At 43.0% G+C, this 12,560-nt stretch overlaps 1 protein-coding gene across 2 annotated transcripts in view; it reads right to left on the bottom strand.

Annotated features, from left to right (window-relative positions):
- BARD1 (BRCA1 associated RING domain 1) overlaps nt 1-11,802 on the bottom strand; it is a 46,600-nt gene extending 34,798 nt beyond the window's left edge. Inside the window, exons 1-3 of one of the 2 annotated variants that reach the window (XM_087732044.1) lie at nt 11,134-11,802; nt 10,252-10,308; nt 6,451-6,596 (exon numbers count right to left, since the gene is read on the bottom strand). In XM_087732044.1, the coding sequence (XP_087588170.1) occupies nt 6,451-6,550 (100 nt within the window). In that variant the 5' untranslated portion in view covers nt 6,551-6,596; nt 10,252-10,308; nt 11,134-11,802. Of the gene's footprint in view, nt 1-6,450; nt 6,597-10,251; nt 10,309-10,480; nt 10,649-11,133 lie in introns of those variants that run through there. The other variant, XM_087732043.1, reaches the window with a different exon arrangement.
- Nucleotides 11,803-12,560: the final 758 nt, after the last annotated feature.

Below are 12,560 nucleotides of genomic sequence, written 5' to 3'. Positions count from 1 at the left end.
TAAGTTAGACATTAATTTAATTTGACAACTCTTTCAATACAAAAGAACTATAACAGATTTTTTTACAGATGCCTTCGTGGAAACGTAAGTTATTTTAGGTTATTTGGACAAGTCCTCCGAAGTAAACACACGGCTCATTCTGTTGCCTCCAACCTCAGGGATAAACTACGATTCACAAAAGTCTGGTGATTTATAGCAATCAATCAGAAAAACCAATATTAATTTTGCCTAGTGAGGCAAGTAAGGTAATATTATTTTTAAACAGAACTAAGACAAAGATTAGTGGGTTTTTAAAATATTCTTAAAATAAACTATACCAAGTCTTGATTATTAAAAGTGAAACACAGACACTCACTGCAAAAATGTGTTACTTTCACTTCAGTGCGTTAACTTTCTATGGATAATTTGTCTTCTCCATGCCTTGTCTTCTATTTTTGGCGTTAATAACTATAAATTCACAGATAGCAGACAAACTAGGCCCAATCCCTTAGCCACAAAAAACGTAAGTTTGAAATTTCGCTTAAAACAGAACCATATAGCTAGTAATTCAACACCAAAATAGACATTTGCAGTTTTCTTTTAGAACAATATTTCAAGGTTAAATGTTCCCTCAATCTTGATCTAAATTACCCTACCTACCCCTTGAATTAAAATATGCTAGATATTAGAAGATTTAGCTAGAGGAATATGTAAGGCATCAGACCAAAACTGTCTTTAAGAATACAGATTGAGGCTAGCTAATCAATCATTTAGGTACCTAAAGATAATCATCAAGCACAGAACTGCAGCTATTTGGTTTTCCTGTAGGGCTAGGCTTGGTGCAAACAGGAAAAAAAGCACTGAAATTGGGACTGAAATCTCATAACTAGCTAGCCTTCAGAAAAATATCATATCCAATTTCCTTCTGACAATAACAACTAAAAAAAAGGAAGAGCTTGATTGCAAACAGATGCAAAATATAAAACACAGTTACTATTTACTTGTCTTGCCTTCACTGTTTACACAACCAGCAGATTTCCTTCTAAAATATTTACCTTGCTAGAACTATCAGTCATCTCCAAGTAAAGAGCAAGAATAAAATCAGCTTACAAAAGTAATTTGTGCGACAATTTTGTGATGGCCAGAATTCTTTTTGATGTGTGCAGCACAGTAAGACTTTAAAGTCCAAGTGGCAAATTCAATCAAAGGCACTGTCCTTCAGAAGTAGGATCTAAAGCAGCATAACACAATTAAGTATTCGCACTGGAAGCTATGTATATACCACTTCTGGCAGCAAGAAAGCTTGTGAAAAATCAACCACTAGGGTTCTTAAACCGATCTGTTCATTACTGGTTGCTCAGCAGGGACTTACTAGTCAGGTTATTAAAAACCTGCTGAAAATACACCAAATAAATACTTTCCCAGGATTATTTTTCCTCACATGCAACTACTTCAGGTGTAAAAGAGTATGTTGCATGTTTTAGAACACGGAGGCACTCGTGGAACATGATTAAAAGACCCCACATACTGTGAAAGAGATCCATCCCATTGAGAGGCCAGCCATGCACACCCAGGGCATCTCCATAGCCTACTGGGGAAGAAACTGCAATTTCTGCCAGGGTGTGTGCTGTCTCTCAGCCATTCTTCAATAACTCCATCTTTTGGAATATTCTGTAGCTAACATCAACTTTATCTAAACAGTTCAGTGTAGCAGCTGCCAAAAACATTATTCTTAGGCTTTGCTGCCCCTTTCCTCCATTTCCAAAGCATACAAGGTAGGAAGTAGAAGTAATAAGGACAAACGGCCAATCTACCCTCCCTGAAAATCTAATCCTTTGATGGACCTAGAGCTGTGAGAGGGAGGGACAGGAGAGACACGGTGCTAAGAAACTGAAAGGAAGTTCCTGTGGTTTAATATGTAAATGTTAATTTATACAAAGAGGGTATTATATGGTAGCTAAGTGCATTCAGTTAAACTGCCTTCAGAGAAAATTGCTCATAGAAAAATCAATCCAAAGGAATTCTTTGCTGTCTCCAAGTTGGAAGCCAGAGTTTGCATCTAAACAGGAATGAAAAAATTACTATATATGATTTTTAATTGTCTTTTTAATAGAATCATAGAATCGTTCAGGTTGGAAAAGACCCTTAAGATCATCAAGTCCAACCATTAACCTAACACTGCCGTGTCCACCACTAAACCATGTCCTCAAGCACCACATCTACCCATCTTTTATATACCTCCAGGGATGGGGACTCAACCACTTCCCGCAGCCTGTCCCAGTGCCTGACTACCCTTTCAGTGAAGAAGTTTTTCCTAATATCCAACCTAAACCTCCCCTGGCACAACTTGAGGCCATTTCCTCTAGTCCTATCGCTTGTTACTTGGGAGAAGAGACCGACCCCCACCTCGCTACAACCTCCTTTCAGGGAGTTGTAGAGAGTGATAAGGTCTCCCCTCAGCCTCCTCTTCTCCAGGCTAAACAACCCCAGCTCCCTCAGCCGCTCCTCATAAGACTTGTGCTCCAGACCCTTCACCAGCATCGTTGCCCTTCTTTGGATGCGCTTTAGTACTCTGATGTCCTTCTTGTAGTGAGGGCCCCAAAACTGAACACAGTACTCGGGGTGCAGCATAAGAAGTATCATCCCAAAATTTTTAGAGATGCATTGAGACAAGGTAAACCAGTAAAACATGCCTTACTAATACTAGATTTTAAGCATTTGCAATAGTGTAAAGACTATCCACAATAACAGTACTAGAATCAGCCTATAACAAATGCAGTAAATTTACTCTCCATTACCTATTAAATGTAACATTCATATACACAATATATTAACTGAATTCTTTCTAAATTAGACCTACTTGCAAATAGTAAGCACAAGTTTCTTAATGCTGACATTTAATAGAGTTTAATTTCTTAAGCGTTAAAAGGGTTGAGAGTAGACAAAAATATTAGGAGACACACAGCACCTTGCAACGAGAGAGCTACATCTCCAAGTTCTGCTGTAGTGCAATAACAGGCTAGAGCAGGAAAAAAAGGAGCAATTAGAAAATGTGGTTTAGCTATCATTAATCTGCATCAAAGGAATATAATGATGCACATTGTGTGCCTTTCAAATTATTCTCTATTATGGGTTTCAGAACAGAAGTTGAGAAATCTCTTTGACAAACTAGTCCCTTATTAAAAATCAAAGGGAAGTGCTTTGGTACCATCTGTGCAACATTAGTGCCTTCACTGAAGAATGATTATTTTGCAAGTGAAGTATTCAACACAGGGGGAAAAAGGGAGAAATTCCAGCTATTCAAAAACTCATCTTTAGCTATTATGAAAAATGTCATAGCATACATGAAATGCAATGTAATCTGTTACAACAGGAGTTCAACGTCTTTCCCTCCACATCAGTAAATGTGAAACTAAATTATGATACTATAAAGGCTAATCAAAAGTTAATCTGTCCTACTGTCCACCATCATCAACATGAGCTTAGGAAGCTTTGACCAATACCTGCAGGGTCTAGCTCTGTATGAGAAGAGGGGAGGAAGGCTTGCTGTTTGACTGTGTTAGAGTGAAGCAGATTATGTTACAAAGAGTAAGGTAAAATCATCTATAAATGGCTGTGAAAATTTACGACAATCTCTTCTTTTTAAAGAACATCACACAGAAAAATCTGCTGAAGTATTTAGAAATTCACTTTCACAGTCATTACTGTGAATAAACCTTCCTCATCTCCAGCATACTATATACACTATGTCCATGATTCAACAAGTTCTTACTAATTACCCACCTATGAAGCCTATCATCCAATCAACTCCAATTCTCAAGATGCCTTGGACTCTGCAACGTTAGAGCTAAAGATTTTGAGGTGCAGACATCCCATCTCTGAAGCCTGCCAGCCAGATAGCTTCCCCTTACCTCGTAAAGGTACACCACCAGGCAGTGAAAAGGTCAGACGGCTCTCCTCACCTTGCCACAGACTAAGGATATGACATCTCTAACAAGTGAATTAATTTTGAGACTCAGCATTTGCTACCTATAGTTTGCATTTTCTAGCCAGAGTCAGGTTTGTTTTTTGCCAATTTCCCTTCAGTCACCTCAGTACTATTCTGTAGTGTCATTTGCTGTGCTTCCCTTTAAAAGCAAAGTATTAGCTGTTTTGCACAGTCTTTCCTGCATTACTTACTGCTGTTTCTTAGAAGACACACGCTGTTTGGCAAAAAGCTATTCTTATCCCAATGGAGTCCAAAGTGAGATCCCTCACATATCTACTGTGGAACCTCAGGGTATTCAACACGTGAGCTTAACCCTATCCTTTTCAGTCACAGTAGTTCTGTGGTTTTTTTTAAAGACAACGCACACAACTTACTGCGTTCACTAGGTCTGTCGTAGATTAGAAAGTGAGTAATATGGTGCATTTGCATTAGAAACTTCAGTGTGAACAAGGATCTCAAACAGAAGCCTTGAGACAAGCCACAATTGTCTCAAAATGAGGCATATAAAAGAAATATGCAAAAGGCATATAAATCAAATATATGGAAAGATTCCTTTTTCAACTGCTTCTCTTCCTTTCCTCCACAGAAAGATTGATTTTTCAGTCTGTTCCTTTACTGGAACATAAAATACAATTTCTGACCTTCTAACAAAAAAGAAAATAAAATATTGTTGACAGAAACGTGGCAGAATTACAGTGCCGTAAGAACATGAAAGCAACTCCTTAACAAGAGGCCCTGATTCTCCAAACTCAAACGTATTTCACTTTGTACACATTAGGTTCAAGACATACATCTATGGGAGGTGACAGATTTGCCAGAGATGAGTGACAAAACATCCTAAAGTATTTGCTCTCAGAATCTCTAAAGCTACAGCATCCTGTGAGTTGCCATAGTACAACACATAAATGGCTGTTGTCAGAGGTGTGCTCATTTGCTTAGGTATCCAAACCATTCCTAACAATGCACTATCACCAACTTGGGAGACTTTTCCTTTAACCTCAGTATGAAACATCCAAAAGGCCATTAATCCTTAGTACAGGACAAAGACTACAAGGGACGAAAAGTAATCTCCCACATCAGTTCATAACTTTAGCTTCAAATAAAACACTCTTGTAAACTTCATTTTTGTGTCTGCTTTTAAGTTAGAACAAGGAACAATAAAAAGAACCTCATTTTGTTCTGTGGTTTAGCCACACCATGCAAACCTTATTTTAGAAGAACTATAGGATTAAGTGTATCATGCAACTTCTAGTACAGTGAAACAGACCAATTTGTAAGAGTTAATCCAATCTGTAAGAGTTCTCCAAAACATCTAAACAGTATCAATACTACCGTACTGTATTTTAAATGCTTTATTTATAGCATCACAAATAGCTCGTCTCAGAGATTCTCCTCCAACTATGTTTTTAAAAGCCTTCACCACTTAAAATGTTTCCCTGAAATCCTATTTAAGCCATCATCTACATTTTCTATGCTCCAGGAGATTTAATCACCATAGGATTTTATAACTATATAAAATGTATTCCTTTACAGCTGGACACAGACTTCCAGCCTCCTCACTTCAATGTATTTTGATGCTGCTAAAGAGCTACCCCACAAATGAATGTGAAGGTGCCGATGGGATTAGACTTAAAAAAAGAATCTTTAATTTAGACAAACATATTAGGAAGCAACAATGAATGAAGAATTACCTTTTCTGTATCTGACAGTTAAATGAATGTTTTCTAAAACTTGGTATTACATAAAATAGTCCTCTCTGAGCTTGCAGAAGAGACATACATTCACCTACACTCATTTCACTTCATTTTTTCCTACTTTGACAATCAGCCTAAAATTTGATAGAGAGATGAATTCCCAGAGTACGATCTCTGTAATCTTCTAGCAGTCAGCAATGACAAAATTCCATTGTAGCAGACTAGCTGATTGTTAGGGACCAGAAAATAAACAAGTTAAGACTTGCCTCCTTCCCCTTTTAGGCAAGGAACACAGATAATTTTTTCCGTGTGCAAAAACCCTAAACTGAAAATTACTGGGACAGCATGCATGCCTCGGTGCACAAATACACAAGTGGCAAGAGAATATATGCATTAATCCTTTAACAGGGCCCCCCTAAAGAAGCGTACACTGCAGAACATTACACATTCGTGCTCCCCTAAGAGCACCAGATATGACAACTTGTGCCCCCGGTTTGTGCAACTAAATGCCACATGATTTGGGCATCTATCCCACTTTTGTCTAATTTTGGAAGACAGATTCTAATGAATTATGGACTAACTCCCTCATGCTGATTTCTTAGTAAAACAGATTCAAAGAACGAGCAATCCATACAGACAGTTCTCTTCAAATCAAATTTTCCAAACATGATTCGGAACAGCCTTTCAGAATCTTAAACAGGGCTGCACTGCTCATTCTCTATAAAGCCCATGAAATGAAACGGAGTGGTCTGGGTTCAACGGCTGCCAGAGACCCAGGTTTGCTCTTACCTGAGGTGTCTGCACCCAGTAGATGCCGCAGCTTGCTGCAAAGCTGAATCATGTTATCTAGTTGCCGGTTTATCTGTGCATCTTGTACCCAGGCTGGCATGTGGCACACTGGGCATTCTGTGCCAACACAGTCACCCACGCAAGATCTGAAAGTCAAACGTAAAAATCCATTATCCATCATAAGTTATCTACTGTACTCGCTATCAACCTTTTCACAGCCAAATGCTCAGCGAGAATCCCTTATTTATTGACAAACCACTATTGTAAAGCCCACGAGTTAGTCACAAATGCAGGAGAGGACATATTTATCATGGCAAGTGACAAGCCATAATTAAGCAAGCCAAGTCCAGAGCCTTGTCAGGACACTGTCATGAAAGATGTGGTATCTTGGGACTCCTACAGACTCACATGCTGATCCAAATTTTCAAGGTATGCTAAAGCTCCGTTGCCGTTTGTCTCCAGATAACAATTAGGCTCAAACAGTTAAAACTCCACGTTCTTTTATACCTCAGCTAAAGGTAGGGCTATTCTTCTGCAGCCTTCTATTTTTAAACAAGTGTCAGAAAGCCAACCCATAGTAACATATCATTTCCATTTTTTCCTACTTAAAATTTTCTTGATATTGTAAAGTTTCACCTGTCTGAACACTTTTCTGTAAGAATTCCTATGAGGATCTGCAGGTGTTCAGAGCATTTCATCACTTTTCCAGAGCATTTATGTCAGGAGATGATCAAGATGGGGTGGGGGAACACATTTACTTAGTAACGGTCATTTAACACTTGTAGCTTCTTAGCAATACTACTCTCCCCATATGAGCCTAAAATCATTTATTCATTTGATTAGTCCAGTGAGAGGACCGTATGATGCGCCATCTGAACTGCAGCATTCAAGGGCCATTGTTACTTCTCAGTTCCAATCTATCCTATTACATATACGTTACAATTTCATACACTCAAGACTGAATTAATTTCAAAAGTCTGTTATCTTACCACCAGGTAGCACGCACAGTTCTAGCCAAAGGTATAAAATTAAATGTGAGTAGGTCATGTTAAACATTCAGAGGAACAGAATGTAAGTAATACCAAGGCATTGCTACCTGGAGAGGAAGATCAAAGTCTATGCATCTAGACTCTAAACATAGAGTCAGCTTGGAAGCCGACAGTCATACACCGCAAAACTAGTAGCATATATCAGTTAACAATACCAGAAGTATAACTACCACCAGTTTTCTTAAGAGGAGAGTTATTTTCAGATCTGTTCTCTGCACTGGCATCTCCCCTTCAAACACCACACAAGTATCATGCCTTTGGTCAATTCCAAGACAGGAAATTTGGTATGTAAAAATTCCTGCTAGGTGTGTTTTCTGCTTTAAAGAGCTTGCTCTGAGCAGGCAAAGGACCTCGTGGTGGAGACACTGCTATGATCGGGAGACTGAAGTACAATTCTTGGCTCTGACGTATTTTAGATGACACTGACAAATCATTTGGAGCAAAGATAAGAACGGATCGGGTCTCACTCTCTAGGAAAGTTGGCCTCAGGTCTCCCATGTCTGTAAAAGGTGGTGCAAAAGAAGTGCAGAATGACTTTTATACCACGACATTTCCTAATTACTTCTAGCTGTTAGGTTTTTAGAGTCATTATCCATTAACTATAACTAATGTAGTAGAGTTACTCAGACAAAACTGCAGAAACTGATCTTAATAAATATCCCTGCCCTCCATGCTGAGGGAGAACCAGTTACATTACGTGTGACCTGATTATTGCAGTTCATCAGTTTCACATATTTCACTTCATATATATCAGGAGCCAACTCCAGCCATTCACCTCACTCCCTCCTTGGTATATTAATAAATGTCTGTCTTTAGCAATGGATCAGAATCAGTTCATGTCAGAATACTGCAGATTCAATCCATACCCTACCAAATTTGCTTGTAAACAAATTTAGATTAATTTCTTTAGGTTTATTTAAAAAAAAGGCGCTATCCAAGACTCTGTCAGCAAAGGACACATTAAATGGATGACTAAAAGGTCAGGTATACAAAAGAGAAAAGATCAGGTATAACAATAACTTGGATAATAGCAAATAAACTCTTTTTCTGGAGTAAGAAATAGCTGCTAATGAGTGCTTAAGGCTCCTATTAGGTATTCTTTCCAGCCTCATCAATGCTAACTGCACCATCTTCTGATGTCTTGACAATTTGTCTTAAAAAAACAAAACAAAACAAACAAACTTCAACAAACAGTGGGTGTTTGAAATCTATCACCTAGAATACACTGAGGTTATCCAAAATAAAACTGCAAGGCCTGAGATGCCCAACAGCTAAACAATTATGCTTATTCAGCCACCCTACGCTACCCTTCAGCAATCCACACCACACCGGAGAAAGAAACATTTTATAAGATAGATATGAACATATTTATGGATAACTTGTAAAAGCTTCTGGGGGTTATTTTACCAAGTACTCTGCAGACAGGTAGTACAAACAGAACAAATAACAAAAAATTTCCTTCAGATGGCAGAATCTTCTACAGCAATTAATGGCCAAAGCTGGGAAAGAACCCATATGTCTGCACAGAAATAAATCATTTGTGTATCTTTTAATACATCCATACTGGGAGGAAGAGATGCCGAGGGCATCTGTCCCATAATCAGTTACTCCTTTAAAAGCAAGAAAATCTTTTGCTAGTATTTTACTCTTCAAGCCTTCAACACTTTAAGCTCCCATTAGAAAGGTGCAGCTGAAGACAGGGAGTGAATACACAGCCATGAGGGAGGGCGGGTTTTCCTCTGCTGTTATTGACATAGTGACAACAGTATTAACAAGAGGCAAAGCTGAATATCCTGACTGGCTTACAAGCAGAGGTTAGAAAGCATCTATCCTCTCCACCGTAACAAGCATAAGATTTTAACAGACAGCTCACACCTGTGCTGTGCAGAGAAACTGTTTAGGATATATGACTGACCTTTAAACTCCCTGTGTTTGCATTTGCATGCCGTGAAGAGCAGTGACATACAGAACAGCCAGAAGGTTCTACCACCTTCCCCAAATGAGGTTCTGGGGCACAAACATTTCAGACTCTGCCTGTACTGACAATGCAGTGAGACAGGCCACGTGAATGCCACCTCCTCAGACCTGCCTCGTTAGCAGAATGTTTCTAACTTAACTCAGTTTTTTTTAAACACTCAGATTATTTAACAAACTGTAAGTAGAGGTACTCATGCTATCCCACCATGTTCAGATGGAGATGAATACAGGAACGGTTAGAGAGGCAGATCTGAAGGAGCAAAGCCATTAGCATAGCAGAAGGCCAAAGCAACGACAAGCAGCACCCCATCCTCTCAAGCAGAGCAAAACCTCCTTAGAAATAGGAAGCATCTTCCCAGGCTGTTCTTTTTTGTTTGTTTTGAAGGGAGGAAGAGGAAGGAGTCGGAGACAACGAGAAGAACTAGAAGTTGTTTTCACCTCCTACCCCACTACGAGCGGGCACCTCGCCCCCATCAGACGGAAGGTTCCCGTTACAGCTTGCAAACATCCTGAAGCCTAAACCAGCACTAGGAAAGGCAGGCCTTTACTTTAGCAAGCCAGACACCCGCCCCAGAAGCAGTGAGCTGGACCTACTGGGGGAGAGCAGCTCCCGCTTTCCTCTCCCCGGCCAGAAAGCGCCACCGGTGCCCGAAGGCAGCAGCCCCTTCCCCAAAGCACGGCAGCAAGGAGGGCGGGGGCCTCGGCGCGCCCTTGGAAGCCCGGCGGCCCGGGGAGGGAGGCGGGGCGGCCGAGCCCGGCGCATCCCGCTACTTACAGGCAGAAGACGTGCTCGCACTGCCCCAGGGACACGGGCTCCCGCAGGACGCCGGCGCTGTGGGCAGAGAAAGCAGAAAGGCAGCAGTATGAACACGCACAGCCTCAAGGGCACAGCGCCAGCGGCGGCTCCACTCGCCTGCCGGCGGCCGGGACGTAACGGCCGCCCCGACCAACGGCCGTAACGGCCGCGGGGCCGGGCTGGAAAGGGGAAGGGGGGCATCCGTTACCAGCGGGAGCAGCTCAGCGCCCTCTCCAGCCGCCCCAGCGCGGCGCGGGTGCGGGCCCAGGAGGGGCCGGGCAGCGCCATGGGGGCGGCGGCGAGGGGCTGGCCGCCCGGGGCCGGCCGGTTGCCCGAGCGGCCGCGCAGCACCTCCCGCATCGCTGGCCGCCGCCGCTCCGAATTCCCCGCCCGCCAGCACTGCGCAGACGCCGCGGGCAGCGCGCACGCGCGCTCAGGGGAGCCGCTCTCACCACCCCCAGGCCGCCGCGCTTCCCGCGCTCTGGGAGCGGGGCGGGGCCAGAGGAGCGGAGGGGCTCCGCGGAAAGGGGCGCGGCCACCCCGAGGGGAAATGGCGGGCTGGCTGGCAGCCAGCCTAAAAGGCAGGGTTGGCATAGCTGAATAGCGTCCAAATCGACCAAACACCCGAACCCCATGCGGCTATATGCATCTTTCCAATATCTGCCTATTTATAACGACCGTGTCTAGCACCTCCCACCCAAACGAGGCCTGAAAGAGGTGGGCGGGTGCGGGGTTGTGGTGCTGAGGGCCTTCTCCCCTCGCGCCCAGCACACAGCCCAGGCAGGGCGCCAGCCCTGTGCTGATGCCTTTCTGACCCGACTCTAAAATTCTCATTTTCTTCCCTCTCTTCCACCCGCTCACCAGCTTCAGTCTGATGGAGATACTTCACCAGTTGCTGGTACTTTGGGTTTCAAAGGTGTTTTTCTTCCTCAGCATATGCATCCAGTAGCACGTCAGAGTTCAGCCCAATCTCCCATTTTTTATAGGTTGCTGTTTTTGAGGTGGTGCTTCCATAGACGCAGCCCCCTGCCTTCCCCGTACAGTGTAATTACTGAAGCACATAAAGCAGTTATAGCAGGAATTTATCACTTTCAGGTAGAAATACTCCTGGCCAAATAAAAGATAGAGCAGGAATGCCAGGAGCGATTTATAACAGGCTTACTGACATTTTGCATCGAGAAGCTCCACCGGTGAATAAGCATCAAGCCATAAATCTTGGAGCAAACATGATTAAAGCAAGCGAGTTATTCTTTGAGGGAACTTCATCATCGAAGGACACGGTGGCGTGGAGCCACAAAACAGCCGTCAGCACGGGGTCCCAGCAGCCCATCTGAAATTTCAGTGGCGTTTCTCATCCCGCATCTCCCTCCGCTTGCTTCCCGCGGGTGGGTGGTGTCCCCTCGCCCCCGCTCGCCGGGCGAAGCAAAAGCAGCAAGGGGTGGGGTACCGCCACTCAGCTGAGCGACAGCAGCCTGACGAGAGGGACTAATTTGACCGCTGGGGGAAACAGGGGCATTTTCCACAGCTCTTGCCTCATCTAGAGAGAAGGACTTCTACCCAGATGCCTGTTACATAGGGGCTGAAAACGTTTCTTAATCAGTGATCCTTGTCTTCCAAGAAGGAGGTTCTTCAGTTTTCAGGTTTCACACTCCTCTGCTTCGGTACTTTGTTCCCTCTGTGGCTCCTGAACACCGGGGATGTTTTATATTTCGGATTTTTTTTTTTCTTTATTTATGGAAGGTTAAATATTTATCTTTGCTACTAACATTAGCCAGAGGTGCAAGGAGTTCAACGCCACACGGGATGGGGAATCGTGAAGTCTCTCAGTGCCATTGATCCGCGAAAAATTGCCTCTGTTGTCCGGCACAAGCCGATGTGTCACAGGGTGGAACACTGCCACGCTGATTTGAATGGTGCCATATTCAGCCTTTATGAAATCAACGCCATTGTATCTGCTAACCTGATTGTCCCCAGCAAACACCGTCTTGGCTTTCTCTGTCTTTGTGATAACTCTTGATCTTTATCCATGAGAAAGGAAACTGTGGAGGTATGTGGAGGGTCCGAAGGGTGAGACAACAGCCTGTCCTTTGCAGGTGACTCTGTCCTTGCAGAGTCGGGGCCTGAGCCCTGAGGGAGAGGGATGGTTGTAGGCATCCCCATCCACACAAGTCTTGGTTTCACCGGCACGGAGAGGAAGGCTGTTTGTTGTCATCGACAGCGCAGTAGCTGCATCTGTGCGCCTGGATCCAGCTGTGAAAAGTGCGGTTGTACCTCTGTAATAGCCTGTT

This window comes from Nipponia nippon, unplaced genomic scaffold, assembly GCF_047370975.1.
Source record: "Nipponia nippon isolate SJK-2023a ecotype South Korea unplaced genomic scaffold, ASM4737097v1 scaffold_5, whole genome shotgun sequence".
Lineage (NCBI taxonomy): Eukaryota > Metazoa > Chordata > Aves > Pelecaniformes > Threskiornithidae > Nipponia > Nipponia nippon.
The sequence above is the reverse complement of the archived record's forward strand: the minus strand, read 5'-3'. Positions and strand labels throughout refer to the sequence as shown.